The sequence below is a fragment of the Entelurus aequoreus genome, linkage group LG07, assembly GCF_033978785.1.
Source record: "Entelurus aequoreus isolate RoL-2023_Sb linkage group LG07, RoL_Eaeq_v1.1, whole genome shotgun sequence".
In the NCBI taxonomy this organism is placed as follows: Eukaryota; Metazoa; Chordata; class Actinopteri; order Syngnathiformes; family Syngnathidae; genus Entelurus; species Entelurus aequoreus.
This window is the reverse complement of record NC_084737.1, coordinates 18,812,194-18,830,155: the sequence shown is the minus strand read 5'-3', so window position 1 is coordinate 18,830,155 and position 17,962 is coordinate 18,812,194. Positions and strand designations below refer to the sequence as shown.

At 38.9% G+C, this 17,962-nt stretch overlaps 1 protein-coding gene across 1 annotated transcript in view; it reads left to right on the top strand.

Annotated features, from left to right (window-relative positions):
• The window catches only part of hspg2 (heparan sulfate proteoglycan 2), a 337,691-nt gene that overhangs the window by 173,854 nt on the left and 145,875 nt on the right, over nucleotides 1–17,962 (top strand). Inside the window, exons 27-30 of the mRNA XM_062052774.1 lie at nucleotides 2,707–2,818; nucleotides 2,947–3,060; nucleotides 3,191–3,318; nucleotides 10,361–10,447. Coding sequence (XP_061908758.1) covers nucleotides 2,707–2,818; nucleotides 2,947–3,060; nucleotides 3,191–3,318; nucleotides 10,361–10,447 — 441 coding nt within the window. The remainder of the gene's footprint in view (nucleotides 1–2,706; nucleotides 2,819–2,946; nucleotides 3,061–3,190; nucleotides 3,319–10,360; nucleotides 10,448–17,962) is intronic.

Genomic DNA, 17,962 nt, shown 5'->3' with positions numbered 1-17,962 from the left:
CTCTGGACCTCTGGCCGGGGCGTCACAGAAAGCCGCCAGACTTATTAGATGGTGTCTGAATCTGTGAGTTTTAAGTGTAACGAGCATCAGAGCGAGCCTAAAACAGTAGCAAGTTTACATAAAAATGCTAACACTTAGCGTGTGTGCTAACGATAGCATGATAATGGACAATACACCTGGTGGACAATCCTGCCCACCCACTCCACCAGACAATTGAGGGACAGCGGAGTTCATACTCCAACAGGCTCCTTCAGCTTCGTTCCCACAGTTTTCGATTCAAGAACTCCTTCATTCCGCTCTCCATCCAGCTGTATAATCACTCGCCATACAGTAATAGATGATATCTGTCTATTACCTGACACCTTCCATGTTAGCTACTTCTCTTTGTTTTTAATGTCTATTTTCTGCTGGATTTACTCTCTATTTTATGCTGCAGCTGTCACATATACTGTAATATTGTACATGGTCATTGTTATGTATTGTATATATGATATAGACATAATATAATATATCAGTACACTGCAAAAACTGAAATCTAAGTAAGATTAAATATCTCAAATAAGGGTGATATTTGCTTATTTTCTGTCTGATAAGATAATTCTTCTCACTAAGCAGATTTTATGTTAGTGTTTTACTTGTTTTAAGGGTTTTGGTCTTACATTATCTCAGTAAGATATTACAGCTTGTAGCTGAGATTTGATGACCTAAATTGAGTACAACATGCTTGAAACTAGAACATCAACTGATGCAAAGCTGTGTTATCAACACTCACAAGTATAAAACTGCTTTTTTAAAGCAATAATTTCTTATTTCAAGCATGAAATAAAAAATCATGACTTTGACACAATTATGTCTCATAATTAAAACACATGACAGCCAAATGGACTTTGTTGTTTTATTTTCAATGAAACAATTGAAAATAAAAATACGTACTCATATAGTAGTACAGTTGGCACAGTACAGTAAACGGACAGTTAATATTTAAAACTTTAACATGTGACATTTCTAACAATTTTGAACAGAAATAGTTCATGCACATTCAGATAAATTCTTCAAAATAACAATTAAAAAAAGTTTGGCCGGGGGCCAGGCTGTATATATGCGCACTAATTGACTGAAAGAGCACGCACTTGGCGCAATGATGTCATGTTATCAATGGAAAAATGCATTTTTAGACCATATGATTTGCCTGAGCGGCTAGGAGACCCCGAGAGTAACAAGCGGTTGCCTTGTTGCCTTTCCATTAAGAACAATAAATTAGTTTTTAGTATAAGTTTGCTGGTTTCAAGAAATCTAATGCCGAGCGCATATCATTATGTCAAGATAAAGGCACTAGCATTTAATAAATTTAAGAATATTTTTCAACATATTGAGTAAAAAGGTCTCTTTTTTTTTTCTACCAAGAAAAGTGCACTTGTTATTAGTGAGAATGTACTTATTTTAAGGTATTTTTGGATTCATTGAAGTTAGCTAATTTTCTTGTTTTGGAAAGTCTTGACAAGCCAAATTTTCTTGTTCTATTGGCAGATAATTTTGCTTAGTTCAAATAAAATACCCCTAATTTTTATTTATTTTTTTCTTGTTTTTGAACACTGGACATGGTAATTGTTATATATTGTATATATGATATAGACATAATATAATATATCAGTATATATAATATACTGTACATATATTATGTAAATATTACATATATACACTACCGTTCAAAAGTTTGGGGTCACCCAAACAATTTTGTGGAATAGCCTTCATTTCTAAGAACAAGAATAGACTGTCGAGTTTCAGATGAAAGTTCTCTTTTTCTGCCCATTTTGAGCGTTTAATTGACCCCACAAATGTGATGCTCCAGAAACTCAATCTGCTCAAAGGAAGGTCAGTTTTGTAGCTTCTGTAAGGAGCTAAACTGTTTTCAGATGTGTAAACATGATTGCACAAGGGTTTTCTAATCATCAATTAGCCTTCTGAGCCAATGAGCAAACACATTGTACCATTAGAACACTGGAGTGATAGTTGCTGGAAATGGGCCTCTATACACCTATGTAGATATTGCACCAAAAACCAGACATTTGCAGCTAGAATAGTCATTTACCACATTAGCAATGTATAGAGTGTATTTCTTTAAAGTTAAGACTAGTTTAAAGTTATCTTCATTGAAAAGTACAGTGCTTTTCCTTCAAAAATAAGGACATTTCAATGTGACCCCAAACTTTTGAACGGTAGTGTATGTTATATTTTATATCGCTATATTTAGTCTATTTATACCTGCATTGTCCTTTCTATCCTTACACTTTCCATCATTGTAACTGAGCTACTGTGTGGAACAATTTCCCTTATGAATCATTAAAGTTTGTCTAAGTCTAAGTCAGCATGTTTCATATACCAAGTTATACGACTCAAAGATGTATGGCTGTGGAAATAGAAAAAAAAAAGTGTAAGAATAGATTAAAAAGTTAGTGAGCCTAAGTTAGCTTGCTAGCTTGCTATCGTTTGCACGCTAACAGTTGACAAGTGTCACATACCAAGTTATATGACTTAGGCTAAACGGTAGCAAAAGTAGCTCACAAAGATAGCTCGCTAAGATTAGCATGCTAACTTAAGCATGGTAATAGTTAGCTTCGTAACGTGACAAAATGTGGAAAAAGTGAAACGTCGACTAACACGGATCATTTCAAGATGGCGGCACTAACAGCAAACTACCTTGTGCAGTATATCCGATGTCAAGATGGACGTCGCTGTTCCTGACTCAACTGGGAGTGAACACGCCCTGGAGGTGGAAGAGTGTGCATGTCCTCAAGGATATCGAGGCCCCTCCTGCCAGGTAACCAGTGAGGGCAGAGTACTTACAGAGAGTTTGTTCCAAGGAGAAGAAAAAGGATTCCGATCATTTCTAGTCTGCCAGCTTTCCCCTGTCTTGTTGTTGTTCCTCACCTGAGGTGTTATTCCCAGGACTGTGAAGAAGGTTACACTCGAACAACCTCCGGCCTTTACCTGGGCACTTGTGAGAGGTGTGAGTGCAATGGCCACGCCAGCAGCTGTGACCCTGAGAGCGGCAGGTGTCTGGTAGGTCTCCTCAGACGTTTTTTTCATCCCTTTGTTCTTTCCCACCCCTCACCTTGCTTCATCTCGCCACCGGAATGCGATAATTGTTACTCCTCAACGCTTTTTTTCCCCCCTTCTCCGTGTCCGTCAGCAATGTCTCCACAACACTGGCGGCGCCAGGTGCGAGCGGTGCCAGACTGGTTACTATGGAAACCCCACAACAGGCGGCGCTCAGGCGTGCCAGCCGTGCCCGTGTCCGGGGACCGCGTCCAGCAACCAGTGAGTTGAAGTCTAAAGTTTAGGTATGAGTGGAAGGGTCTGGAAGGAGATGTGAGCCAGACAAAGCCCAGCAGGCACGAGACATTGGAACGACGTTGAGAACGTGTTGAATTAGGTTGAGCAACTCAAACATAAAGTTGAAACAACATTGAAATGTAGTCATTTCCCAACCAATATTCTACAATACAAATACAACGTTGAAACAACCTACTTTTTGACCATGTTTATTCAACATCAGGTTTTGACGTTGATTTGACCATTGAAATTTGGTCATTTTCCAACCAATATTCTACAACACGAATACAACGTTGAAACAACATGCTTTTTAACGACGTTTAATCAATGTCAAGTTGTGACATTGATTTGAACATTGAAATTTGGGTAATTTCCAAACCAATATTCTACAACACAAATACAACGTTGACACACCCTGCTTTTTTTACAACGTTTAATCAATGTTGGGTTCTGTTGTTGATTTGACCATTGAATTTTGGTCATTTTCCAACCAATATTCTACAACACAAATACAACGTCGAAACAACATGCTTTTTGACAACGGCTAATCAATGTCAGGTTGTGACGTTGATTTGACATTGAATTTTAGGTCATTTACCAACCAATATTCTACAACACAAATACAACGTTGAAAAAACAAGCTTTTTGACGATGTTTAATCAATGTTGGGTTCTGACGTTGATTTGACCATTGAAATTTTGTCATTTCCCAACCAATATTCTACAACACAAATACAACGTTGAAACAACATGCTTTTTGACAATGTTTATTCAATGTCAGGTTGTGATGTTGATTTGACCATTGATATTTGGTCATTTCCCAACCATTATTCCACAACACAAATACAACGTTGAAACAACATGCTTTTTGACAATGTTTATTCAATGTCAGGTTGTGATGTTGATTTGACCATTGATATTTGGTCCTTTTCAAACCATTATTCCACAACACAAATACAACGTTGAAACATCATGCCTTTTTACAACGTTTAATCAATGTTGGGTTCTGACGTTGATTTGACCATTGAATTTTGGTCATTTTCCAACCAATATTCTACAACACAAATACAACGTTGAAACAACATGCTTTTTGACGACGTTTAATCAATGTTGGGTTCTGACCTTGATTTGACCATTGAGATTTGGTCATTTCCAAACCATTATTCCACAACACAAATACAACGTTGAAACATCATGCCTTTTTACAACGTTTAATCAATGTTGGGTTCTGACGTTGATTTGACCATTGAATTTTGGTCATTTTCCAACCAATATTTTACAACACTAATACAACATTGAAACAACATTATTTTTGACAATGTTTATTCAACATCAGGTTCTGACGTTGATTTCCCCATTGAAATTTGGTCATTTCCCAACCAATATTCTACAACACAAATACAACGTTGAAAAAACATGCTTTTTGACAATGTTTATTCAACATCAGGTTCTGACGTTGATTTGACCATTGATATTTGGTAATTTCCCAACCATTATTCCACAACACAAATACTACGTTGAAACAACATACTTTTTTACAACGTTTAATCAATGTTGGGTTCTGACGTTGATTTGACCTTTGAATTTTGGTCATTTTCCAACCAATATGTTACAACACTAATTCAACATAGAAACAACATGCTTTTTGACAATGTTTATTCAATGTCAGGTTGTGATGTTGATTTGACCATTGAAATTTGGTCATTTCCGAAACATTATTCCACAACACAAATACAACGTTGAAACAACATGCTTTTTTACAACGTTTAATCAATGTTGGGTTCTGACGTTGATTTGACCATTGAATTTTGGTCATTTTCCAACCAATATTTTACATTACTAATTCAACATTGAAAAAACATTATTTTTGACAATGTTTATTCAACATCAGGTTCTGACGTTGATTTGACCATTGAAATGTGGTCATTTCCCAACCAATATTCTACAACACAAATACAACGTTGAAACAACATGCTTTTTGACAATGTTTATTCAATGTCAGGTTGATTTGACCATTGATATTTGGTCATTTTCCAACCAATATTCTACAACACAAATACAACGTTGAAACAACATGCTTTTTGACAACGGTTAATCAATGTCAGGTTGTGACGTTGATTTGACATTGAATTTTAGGTTATTTCCCAACCAATATTCTACAACACAAATACAACGTTGAAAAAACAAGCTTTTTGACGATGTTTAATCAATGTTGGGTCCTGACGTTGATTTGACCATTGAAATTTTGTCATTTCCCAACCAATATTCTACAACACAAATACAACGTTGAAACAACATGCTTTTTGACAACGGTTAATCAATGTCAGGTTGTGACGTTGATTTGACATTGAATTTTAGGTCATTTCCCAACCAATATTCTACAACACAAATACAACGTTGAAAAAACAAGCTTTTTGACGATGTTTAATCAATGTTGGGTTCTGACGTTGATTTGACCATTGAAATTTTGTCATTTCCCAACCAATATTCTACAACACAAATACAACGTTGAAACAACATGCTTTTTGACAATGTTTATTCAATGTCAGGTTGTGATGTTGATTTGACCATTGATATTTGGTCATTTCCCAACCATTATTCCACAACACAAATACAACTTTGAAACAACATGCTTTTTGACAATGTTTATTCAATGTCAGGTTGTGATGTTGATTTGACCATTGATATTTGGTCCTTTTCAAACCATTATTCCACAACACAAATACAACGTTGAAACAACATGCTTTTTGACGACGTTTAATCAATGTTGGGTTCTGACCTTGATTTGACCATTGAGATTTGGTCATTTCCCAACCAATATTCTACAACACAAATACAACGTTTAAACAACATGCTTTTTGACGATGTTTATTCAATGTCAGGTTGTGATGTTGATTTGTCCATTGATATTTGGTCATTTGCAAACCATTATTCCACAACACAAATACAACGTTGAAACATCATGCCTTTTTACAACGTTTAATCAATGTTGGGTTCTGACGTTGATTTGACCATTGAATTTTGGTCATTTTCCAACCAATATTTTACAACACTAATACAACATTGAAACAACATTATTTTTGACAATGTTTATTCAACATCAGGTTCTGACGTTGATTTGACCATTGAAATTTGGTCATTTCCCAACCATTATTCCACAACACAAATACAACGTTGAAACAACATGCTTTTTTACAACGTTTATTCAATGTTGGGTTCTGATGTTGATTTGACCATTGAATTTTGGTCATTTTCCAACCAATATTTTACAACACTAATTCAACATTGAAACAACATGCTTTTTGACAATGTTTATTCAATGTCAGGTTGTGATGTTTATTTGACCATTGCGATTTGGTCATTTCCCAAACATTATTTCACAATACAAATACAACGTTGAAACAACATGCTTTTTTAGAACGTTTAATCAATGTTGGGTTCTGACGTTGATTTGACCATTGAATTTTGGTCATTTTCCAACCAATATTTTACATTACTAATTCAACATTGAAAAAACATTATTTTTGACAATGTTTATTCAACATCAGGTTCTGACGTTGATTTGACCATTGGAATTTGGTCATTTCCCAACCAATATTCTACAACACAAATACAACGTTGAAACAACATGCTTTTTGACAATGTTTATTCAATGTCAGGTTGATTTGACCATTGATATTTGGTCATTTTCCAACCAATATTCTACAACACAAATACAACGTTGAAACAACATGCTTTTTGACAACGGTTAATCAATGTCAGGTTGTGACGTTGATTTGACATTGAATTTTAGGTCATTTCCCAACCAATATTCTACAACACAAATACAACGTTGAAAAAACAAGCTTTTTGACGATGTTTAATCAATGTTGGGTTCTGACGTTGATTTGACCATTGAAATTTTGTCATTTCCCAACCAATATTCTACAACACAAATACAACGTTGAAACAACATGCTTTTTGACAATGTTTATTCAATGTCAGGTTGTGATGTTGATTTGACCATTGATATTTGGTCATTTCCCAACCATTATTCCACAACACAAATACAACGTTGAAACAACATGCTTTTTGACAATGTTTATTCAATGTCAGGTTGTGATGTTGATTTGACCATTGATATTTGGTCATTTCCAAACCATTATTCCACAACACAAATACAACGTTGAAACATCATGCCTTTTTACAACGTTTAATCAATGTTGGGTTCTGACGTTGATTTGACCATTGAATTTTGGTCATTTTCCAACCAATATTTTACATTACTAATTCAACATTGAAAAAACATTATTTTTGACAATGTTTATTCAACATCAGGTTCTGACGTTGATTTGACCATTGAAATTTGGTCATTTCCCAACCAATATTCTACAACACAAATACAACGTTGAAACAACATGCTTTTTGACAATGTTTATTCAATGTCAGGTTGATTTGACCATTGATATTTGGTCATTTCCAAACCATTATTCCACAACACAAATACAACGTTGAAACATCATGCCTTTTTACAACGTTTAATCAATGTTGGGTTCTGACGTTGATTTGACCATTGAATTTTGGTCATTTTCCAACCAATATTTTACAACACTAATACAACATTGAAACAACATTATTTTTGACAATGTTTATTCAACATCAGTTTCTGACGTTGATTTGACCATTGAAATTGTGTCATTTCCCAACCAATATTCTAAAACACAAATACAACGTTAAAACAACATGCCTTTTTACAACGTTTATTCAATGTTGGGTTCTGACGTTGATTTGACCATTGAATTTTGGTCATTTTCCAACCAATATTCTACAACATAAATACAACATTGAAACAACATTATTTTTGACAATGTTTAATCAACATCAGGTTCTGACGTTTATTTGACCATCGAAATTTGGTCATTTCCCAACAAATATTCTACAACACAAATACAACGGTGAAACTACATTCTTCTTGACGACGTTTAATCAGTGTTGGGTTCTGATGTTGATTTGACATTGAATTTTGGGTCATTTCCCAACCAATATTCTACAACACTAATACAACATTTAAACAACATTATTTTTGACAATGTTTATTCAACATCAGGTTCTGACGTTGATTTGACCATTGAAATTTGGTCATTTCCCAACCAATATTCTACAACACAAATACAACGTTGAAACTACATGTTTCTTGACTACGTTTAATCAATGTTGGGTTCTGATGTTGATTTGAAATTGAATTTTGGGTAATTTCCCAACCAATATTCTACAACACAAGTTCAACGTTGAAACAACATACTTTTTGACGACGTTTCATCAATGTCAGGTTGTGACGTTGATTTGACCATTGAAATTTGGTCATCTCACAACCAATATTCTGCAACACAAATACAACGTGAAACAGTGTACTTTTTGACTATGTTTAATCAATGTCAGGTTGTGACGTTGATTTGACATTGAAATTTAGTCCCAACCAACAATGTGGATCCAACATTGGACATCAACGTTGTCTCACTCTACAAATACAACTATTTTGCAACGTTGTTTCACAGTCAGTTCTAAATGACGTATAATCAACGTTGTATAAATGTCTTTTGCCTGCTGGGAGGTGAGATTGGTCATATCTCTCGGAAAGAACCTCATTGACTTTGAATGATACCTCAACAACAGTGCTTTGTCTACTAAGAGGATGTTCACACTGCAGGTCAACTCCGATTATTTTCACCCATCTGCGACATGTATCTGCTTTTTTCATGTCGATGCGAACGATACAATTCCGATTTTCTCGCAGTCTTCTGCCATTTTTTTTTTTTATTACCTTTCGAGGTTTTCGAAAGAATCTTTTATCCTTTCCGCGATTTTAAAGATTCGTACGGCCTAAAAACGACACAAGCATAGGGCATGTTTTCTTTGCGAAAAGCTAAATGTGTTACGTGTGTACAGGGGAAGAAGACAGCAGGGACGTCGTTTAGCTCTATATTTATTTATATATATATATATATATATATATATATATATATATATATATATATATATATATATATATATATATATATATGTATATATATATACACAATATATATAAATAAGAAATTAAGTGTGTATACTCATCCAAAATGTGTGTGGTGTGTGACTATGTGTAGAGATTAGCTGTTGTGTGTTACCGGTAGTGTTGAGCAAGGTGCGGAATTCCCAGAGGGGGCAAGGCAGACTCGGAGGTCTGTGGGTAGGTGTGAGGTCAAGGGCAGAGGCGAGGCGTCAAAGTCCGTGTTCAGGCGGGAGGTCGAGATCCAAGCGGCAGCTAGGGAACCAGAGGGAATACGGGGAGACGAGACACACAACTCGTGACGCGGAAATGGAGAAAGGCTGCTGGAAGACGACAAGGGAACACGAGACAAATGAACACAGAGGGGGAGAAAACACAAAGAGAGTGTGTGCATAGAGCTTGATGAGTTGGCTTACTGTACTCGAACAGATCGCTACGTTCTGGCCCGGAACGCCAGTTTGCACTGGCTTAAGAAGTCACGGAAGCTCATCAGCGACAGTTGTGTAGATTGCTGATTGAGCCGATTGAATGCAGCCACCTGCTGTAGCTGGGGTGGTGTGCGCCCGGGCCATGACAAAATGGCGCCAAGTACCCATTGAGAACCGAGCTAGCTTGACGGCGAGCCAGAGGTAACGTCAGTAAAATCCAAGCATTACGTCATCAAAAATAAATTAGATGGTCGCTAGATGAAATATTGGAGGAAAAAGCAGAAAACAGTGGAAAAGAAGATTTTTTAGAACTCACGTCAGCAGTGTTCCACAACTCCTGGCTCCGACTGTTCGCCCAAACGCTCGCCAAAGCAAGTACCCACAAACTGCGAGAGCCAAAATGTTTTCCCAGAATTGCAGCAGGATTCAGACCTACTAGAATTAGAGCCATGTTTACTTCCATGAAAATATCTAAAACATCATCACACCCTGTAGTGTCACCATCATCACTTGTGATGAAAGGTTGTTTAAAGAAAGCGCACAAAGTTCTTACTCACAAACTGTTTGAACAGATTCTCCCCGACCTGTCATCTGGAATCCGATGGTCAGCCAACCTGTGACAGCTGTCCTTCTGGATACACCGGCAGACGCTGCGAGAGGTACGCCATGCTCTTCCCTACGCTCCTTTTCCCTCTACATCTTCTGCTCAGGGCCATTTGGGGTGTGGGGTTACTGGTGGGCCGGCAGGCAATGGTAATAGAGGCTGGCACTAGCATCCATTGTAGGGCTGGGCGATTCATCCAAAAATAATCCAAAACATTTAGAGCAGGGATGTCCAAACTACGGTCTACAGGCTAAGTCAATTTGACAACATGAGGTAAGCAAAGCATTGTGCTTTGAAATTAATCACAAATACCAGGTGGTGTCTGACTGTTACATATTTGCTTGCCATCTCGTGGACAATGTGAGAAAATAAGATCAATGACCCATTTTGGACTATCATCACAGCATATACTTATATGACACAATCCAAACAACCTTCCCTAGTCATGGTGCAAAAAAATAATACAAATGCAACTAACATAATGGTCAACACACATGGTCACACATAACACACTGAACTTTGCGGATGTTATTAAAAACGTCCAAACACCATAAAAAAAATAAATCTAAATTTCACCTATTTCAATCCGTTAGAGTGCATTATGTTAACACTTATACATTGTTTGCCGCATTTTAGCTGCCTAATATTTCTGATTGATTACAAACTTTAAGAAGGTCGTCACCGAAGTAAACAAAGCAGTAGTCAAACTTTCACGTAGTCTTGAAATCCAATTATATGATATTATTATACATATAATATAAAACACAGAGGCTATTTCATCCCAACAAGCCTGTTTTGCAGGTTTCCTTGTTCTTCAGGGAATCCTGAAATCCCCTGAACAGCAGGGAAACATTTTGGACACATTTTGGCTACAATAAGGATGAGGTCGACCAAAAAGTAGAGTACCGTATTTTCCGGACTATAGGACGCACCGCATTACAAGGCGCACTGCCGATGAATGGTCTGTTTTTGATCTTTTTTCATATATTAGGTGCACCGGATTCTAAGGCGCATTAAAGAAGTCATACTATTATTTTTTCTTTCTAAATGCAAAACACTTCCTTGTGGTGTACATAACATGTAATGGTTGTTCTTTGGTCAAAATGTTGCATAGATTTAGTTTTACAGATCATCTTCAAGCCGCTTTCTGACAGTCGCTTCAGGATGCACCGTTTTGTGGGCGGTCTTATTTACGTGGCTCACCTTCGGCAGCGTTTTCTCCCCGTCATCTTTGTTGTAGCGGTGTAGCGTGCAAGGACGGGAGTGGAAGAAGTGTCAAAAGAGGGAGCGAACTGTTTTAATGACATTCAGACTTTACTTCAATCAATAACGGAGCAGCATCTCCTCATCCGGAAACAACAACACCCGTAATGTGTCCCGTGAAAAACCGTCCGACCAGAACTCTATTAATTAAAGTTTCTCGGGTGAATAATGTAAACTCACTACACCGGTATGTTTTAGCGCTTTCATGACGAGTTTACTGACGGATATAAGTAAGAACTTTACACTACTTTCATTTAGAAATAGCAACAGCGGAGGATGAATGTCCCATAACAAGAAGATAAAGAAAAAGAAGAAACTTATCGACTGCGGCTTTGACACAAACTACAAAAGCGGACACGGGCAAATTTTAAGGATTTATACAGATCCCAAATACAGATCAGCAGGTACCAGAAGGTAAGAAAAGTTGCTTTTGCCTAATATAGTCAAACAAAACGCCAGATAATATGCCTTACCTTATACACACACCATAATAATACTTGTATGTTGAAGCACATCAAACGGCACAGCCTATACTTATCGCTTATGTTTGACTGCCATCTACTGGTCACACTTATCATTACACCATGTACCAAATGAAATTGCTTTGAGGTGGGTAAGCTCAACCAAACTTATTCCTTACATCAGGCACAGCGGGTTATAAGGCGCACTGTTGAGGTTTGAGGAAAAAAAAAGATTTTAAGTGTGCCTTATGGTCCGGAAAATACGGTAATATTTCTTATCGTCCATCAACCGAAATCAAGTTGGAAGGTCCAATAACCTTGATTTTGCCTTTTGCTATAATCGCCCAGCCCTAAACCATTGGTAACTAGAAAGGGACGTACGCATGTTGGTGGTTCACTTTAGTAGTGCGGGTTTCTACGCAGAGGGTCGAACGTCAGGCGTGGAGGAATGGAGGACTCATTCTCCAATGAGCTTGAAACTCTGCTTGTCGATATCTTGAATACAAACTCACTTCAATCTCATTAGTCCTGGGATAGACGCATCTTTATAAAGGATCACTTATCCTTTTTGCGGCTGACCTTGATGGTATTACATGTTGAACAATAGTTTGTGCAAGTAGGCTAGTGCTTTATGTCTTCTGTTTGGTTTGTGGACTTTGTTTTGTACGTCTTGGCAAAGGTTGCTGCTTTCTGCTTCAGCTTTGTGCTATGCTGGTCGCATACATTCAAAGGCTTTGTTGGCTCTCGTGATCTCTGTCTGGGTCTCGAACATAAATGTAGCTGAGGCATTTATGAGGACACCTGTCTGGCTGAAAAAACAAATCTTTGTGGCTTTGGCGGCAAAGATGACAGGGAGACTTTGGTGGAAACTGTCGAACGATTTGATATTCAAACATTTGTAAACCGGCAACAATGCTCATTGTCCTGTTTTGACATTAAGAGAGGAGATGCCATCTGCAGACAGTTGTGGGGACCCTTTCCAAGAGAAGATGCTACATGGCCATCTACCTTTGGGATGTGGAGCTGAAGCTGTATTGAATTACAGCTTGGATAAAATAATAATACCCTCTGGAAGCGGAGATAGTGATGACTACCAATGGCCTGACACCACTGCGCAAACAACTGTCCTCCCTGGCAGGAAAATACTTTCTACTCCTGCTCACCGCCGCACCACCGTTTCTGTTCCAAAAATTGTGGCCGTTGTTTCAGTCGCTCCCAATAGGTCCTCCATTAGACTCCCACCACGCTTCATGCCTGACCAGGATATTAGGCACTCAAGCTTTCAGCACCTGCTCCGGAGTCATCTGAACATGTTCAACCAGCGTCTCAGTATGCTAGAAAGCAACACCCTCGATATGAGGGAGAGCATCATTAGAATGGAGGACCAACAGAGTCTTCTCAGCTCTCAGTTGAAGAAACTTATTGCTTTCGAGTCCACAGCGGAAAAGACCAAGAAGGTCGGTGAGCTGGAAAAGGGCTACACAGACATGGAGGAACGTTTGAACAGACTGGAGGGAAGGCTGGAGATCCTGATCGATGGCTTTACAGCCCTGGCTCAGGAGATGAACAAGTTGAAGCGTACAAGACACACTACCCGTTCTTCGAAGGAAAGGTTGGGCCTGCCTTCGCTTAGCACCGTGCTTGTACCGCCAATGTACTCCACACCACAGCCTGCGGGCAAAAGAACACCAACAAAGAGACCACTCGTCCGTCAGGCCACTGTACCAAAAAGCATACCTACTCCAAATCTCCGCCGTAGTAAACCACCCAGCTCACCCCGGAAAGATAAAAATGTCAAAGTGGCGTCCTCTGCTGAACCGCAGAAACACAACACAAAGCTTGCCACGTCTCCGTCCAAAAGTCACATCTCTCATTCGACACGAAAGGTAAAGGGAAATGTTAACAGTGAAGCTCGATCGCAATTTACGAGTAAGCCCACTGCTACAGCGCAGCCCGAGAAGACTAGACCTCATATTTCTCAATCAAACCCCACACGATCAAAGCAAGTTCCAGACGAGGCAGCCATTACTAAATTTCAACTGGAGCCACCGTCTCACACACAGCGCCCTGCAAGAACCCCAACTAACCGCGTGCGTGAAAAGACATTTCGAGCTGATGAACCACTCAAAAACAATGGCCAAAGGAGAGGCAAGGCTGCAGTTCCAACGGAGAATCCTGCTGAGGTTGTGAGCGCAAAGATCGGACTTAACGCAACAAGAACAACATCGACTTCCCCTGCAGCCAAAGTCACTGTGGCAAAGAAACGGAAAACATCGACAAAAGCAACGTTAACCAAGGCGACTCATGCAAAAAAGCTCAACACAACAACAAAAGGTAGACTCGATCCGCCTAGAACCAAAAAGAAGCCGAACACCCCGACAAAATCCACTGTGAAGCACGCTCGGACAAAAGCATCCAAGACCGCAAAGAAGTGGTCTGCAAAAAAGCCCTCGTCCAGAGCAAAAGCTAAAGCTAAACCTGTGACGAAAGCCGGAAAGAAAACTCGACAGAAAGACAAGACAAATACTAGATCTGAACTTTTGGAGCTACTGAAGCTGTTGAAAGGAGAGCACACGTCCGCAAAGCAGAAGAAGCATAACGACGGTTCTCTCCATGTTGTTCTGGGAAGGCTGGCCATCCCTATACGCATTATCCCCGACGAGTAGTGCGTGTGATTGACTTCTTCTCTTTTGTATCGATATTTATGTTGCATATTATCATACGTATGGAACTTGATGAAGGGCTTGATGACATGACACTGTTTTGTTTTACGAGTTTACATCCGATTCATAAATATTCCCAAGTTGTTTTGTCTGTTGCACAGAAATCCTGCTATGAAGAAACATCCTAGCGTTAGTACCTGGTTTTTTTTGTTTTGTTTTTTTGATAACTTTACTACCTCAAGCTTTGCACCTGTTTCCCATTTCTTGGTTAGTTAATTTTTAAAAGGTCATGCTTGTCAGTGACTTTATTTGTTAGTTTCATGCCGGCATGTAGCCTACTGTGTTTATATATTGAGGGTGATTTTAGATCTTAAAATAAAGGTACAACGACTCGATGTATGCGTTCCTGTGTCACATTAAAACCAAACATCAACAACGATCAAATTCAATCAATGAAATTGCTAGAAGAAGTAGAGACATTTGGTCTCCGGATGATAACCTAATTGTTGCCGTGCGTTTAAAGGCCTACTGAAATGAATTTGTTTTATTTAAACGGGGATAGCAGATCCATTCTATGTGTCATACTTGATCATTTTGCGATATTGCCATATTTTTGCTGAAAGGATTTAGTAGAGAACATCGACGATAGAGTTCGCAACTTTTGGTCGCTGATAAAAAAAAGCCTTGCCTGTACCGTAAGTAGCGTGACGTCGCAGGCTGAAGGGCTCCTCACATTTCCCCATTGTTTACACCAGCAGCGAGAGCGATTCGGACCGAGAAAGCGACGATTACCCCATTAATTTGAGCGAGGATGAAAGATTTGTGGATGAGGAACGTGAGAGTGAAGGACTACAGTGCAGTGCAGGACTTTCTTTTTTCGCTCTGACCGTAACTTAGGCACAAAGGCTCATTGGATTCCACACTTTCTCCTTTTTCTATTGTGGATCACAGATTTGTATTTTAAACCACCTCGGATACTATATCCTCTTGAAAATGAGAGTCGAGAACGCGAAATGGACATTCACAGTGACTTTTATCTCCACGACAATACATCAGTGAAGCACTTTAGCTACGGAGCTAACGTGATAGCATCGGGCTTAACTGCAGATAGAAACAAAAGAAATAAGCCCCTGACTGGAAGGATAGACAGAAGATCAATAATACTATTAAACCCTGGACCTGTAACTACACGGTTAATGCTTTCTAGCCTGGCGAAGCTGAACAATGCTGTTGCTAACGACGCCATTGAAGCTAACTTAGCTACGGGACCTCACAGAGCTATGCTAAAAACATTAGCTATCCACCTACGCCAGCCCTAATCTGCTCATCAACACCCGTGCTCACCTGCGTTCCAGCGATCGACGGCACGACGAAGGACTTCACCCGATCATCGATGCGGCCGGCGGCTAGCGTCGGATAGCGCGTCTGCTATCCGACTCAAAGTCCTCCTGGTTGTGTTGCTGCAGCCAGCCGCTAATACACCGATCCCACCTACAGCTTTCTTCTTTGCTGTCTTCATTGTCCATTAAACAAATTGCAAAAGATTCACCAACACAGATGTCCAAAATACTGTGGAATTATGTGGTGAAAACAGACGACTTAAGCTGGCCACCGTGCTAGTCCAAAATGTCTGCTTCAACCCGTGACGTCACGCGCAAACGTCATCATACCGAGACGTTTTCAGCCGGATATTTCGCGGGAAATTTAAAATTGCACTTTATAAGTTAACCCGGCTGCATTGGCATGTGTTGCAATGTTAAGATTTCATCATTGATATATAAACTATCAGACTGCGTGGTCGGTAGTAGTGGCTTTCAGTAGGCCTTTAAAACCAAACACCAAGAACGATCAAATTCAATCAATGAAATTGCTAGAAGAAGTAGAGACATCTGGTCTCCGGATGATAACCTAATTGTTGCTGTGCGTTTAAACACAGCACATGGAGTTAATTCTCGTTTGAAGGCTGACTTCTGTCAGTGGTACTACTGAACATGTGATCTGGATTCAGAATTGTTCCGATAGGTTTGTATGGACGCCTTAATGTGTTTGACACCTTTCCAAATATGTCTGTTGCTCATCGAAGAATGACTAGTTTGGGGTTCACCAAAAATGACACAATTAATACTTTCCAGTCAGTTTTGATGTAGAACTGGACTCTTGACTGGACTACTGCACTGGCATGGAGCAACATATCCTGACATGCTGCAGTAGTTGCAGTTGTCAGATTGGTGTCATTAATCCGGTCGAACAACTGGTCAATACTTGGGGAACTTGGGTGTCTCAGAATTTCAAAATAGTTTCCAAACATGGAAGGGCGTTGTTGACTGTTGACCGTCGGAGCTGCCGTAGAACAGGTGAGGTAAGACAACCTGCGTAGTTTGTACTTGGACCGGCTATTCCTCTGGTGGTAGTGCTTTGCTGCTGGCAGAATGTTGTCGAGCTCACTCTCTGTCTTAGCTTAGCATCTTGTTCTGCAACCTCAGATTTTACTTGCCCAGTATTCCTCTTCGTTTCGCTTCCTTTGAGTGTTGTGCGTCTTCTTTGCTGTGCTGCTGCTGTACTCTAGATGAAATATCTCACAATCATGAATAACCCCCTCACATCTCCATCAACCATTTTTATCACTGTATCTTTTTAAGCTACGACAGTCAGTGTACAACTTGTATAGCAGTATAGTTTCACTATCCCCTGGAAATAACTCATTACAGCAATTGTTGTCTGTATAAATGGCAAGTAAATAAAAAAATAAATACATTTAAAAATAAATAAATATATATATATGTATATATACACTACCGCTCAAAAGTTTGGGGTCACATTGAAATGTCCTTATTTTTGAAGGAAAAGCACTGTACTTTTCAATGAAGATAACTTTAAACTAGTCTTAACTTTAAAGAAATACACTCTATATATTGCTAATGTGGTAAATGACTATTCTAGCTGCAAATGTCTGCTTTATGGTGCAATATCTACATAGGTGTATAGAAGCCCATTTCCAGCAACTATCACTCCAGTGTTCTAATGGTACAATTTGTTTGCTCATTGGCTCAGAACGCTAATTGATGATTAGAAAACCCTTGTGCATTCATGTTCACACATCTGAAAACAGTTTAGCTCGTTACAGAAGCTACAAAACTGACCTTCCTTTGAGCAGATTGAGTTTCTGGAGCATCACATTTGTGG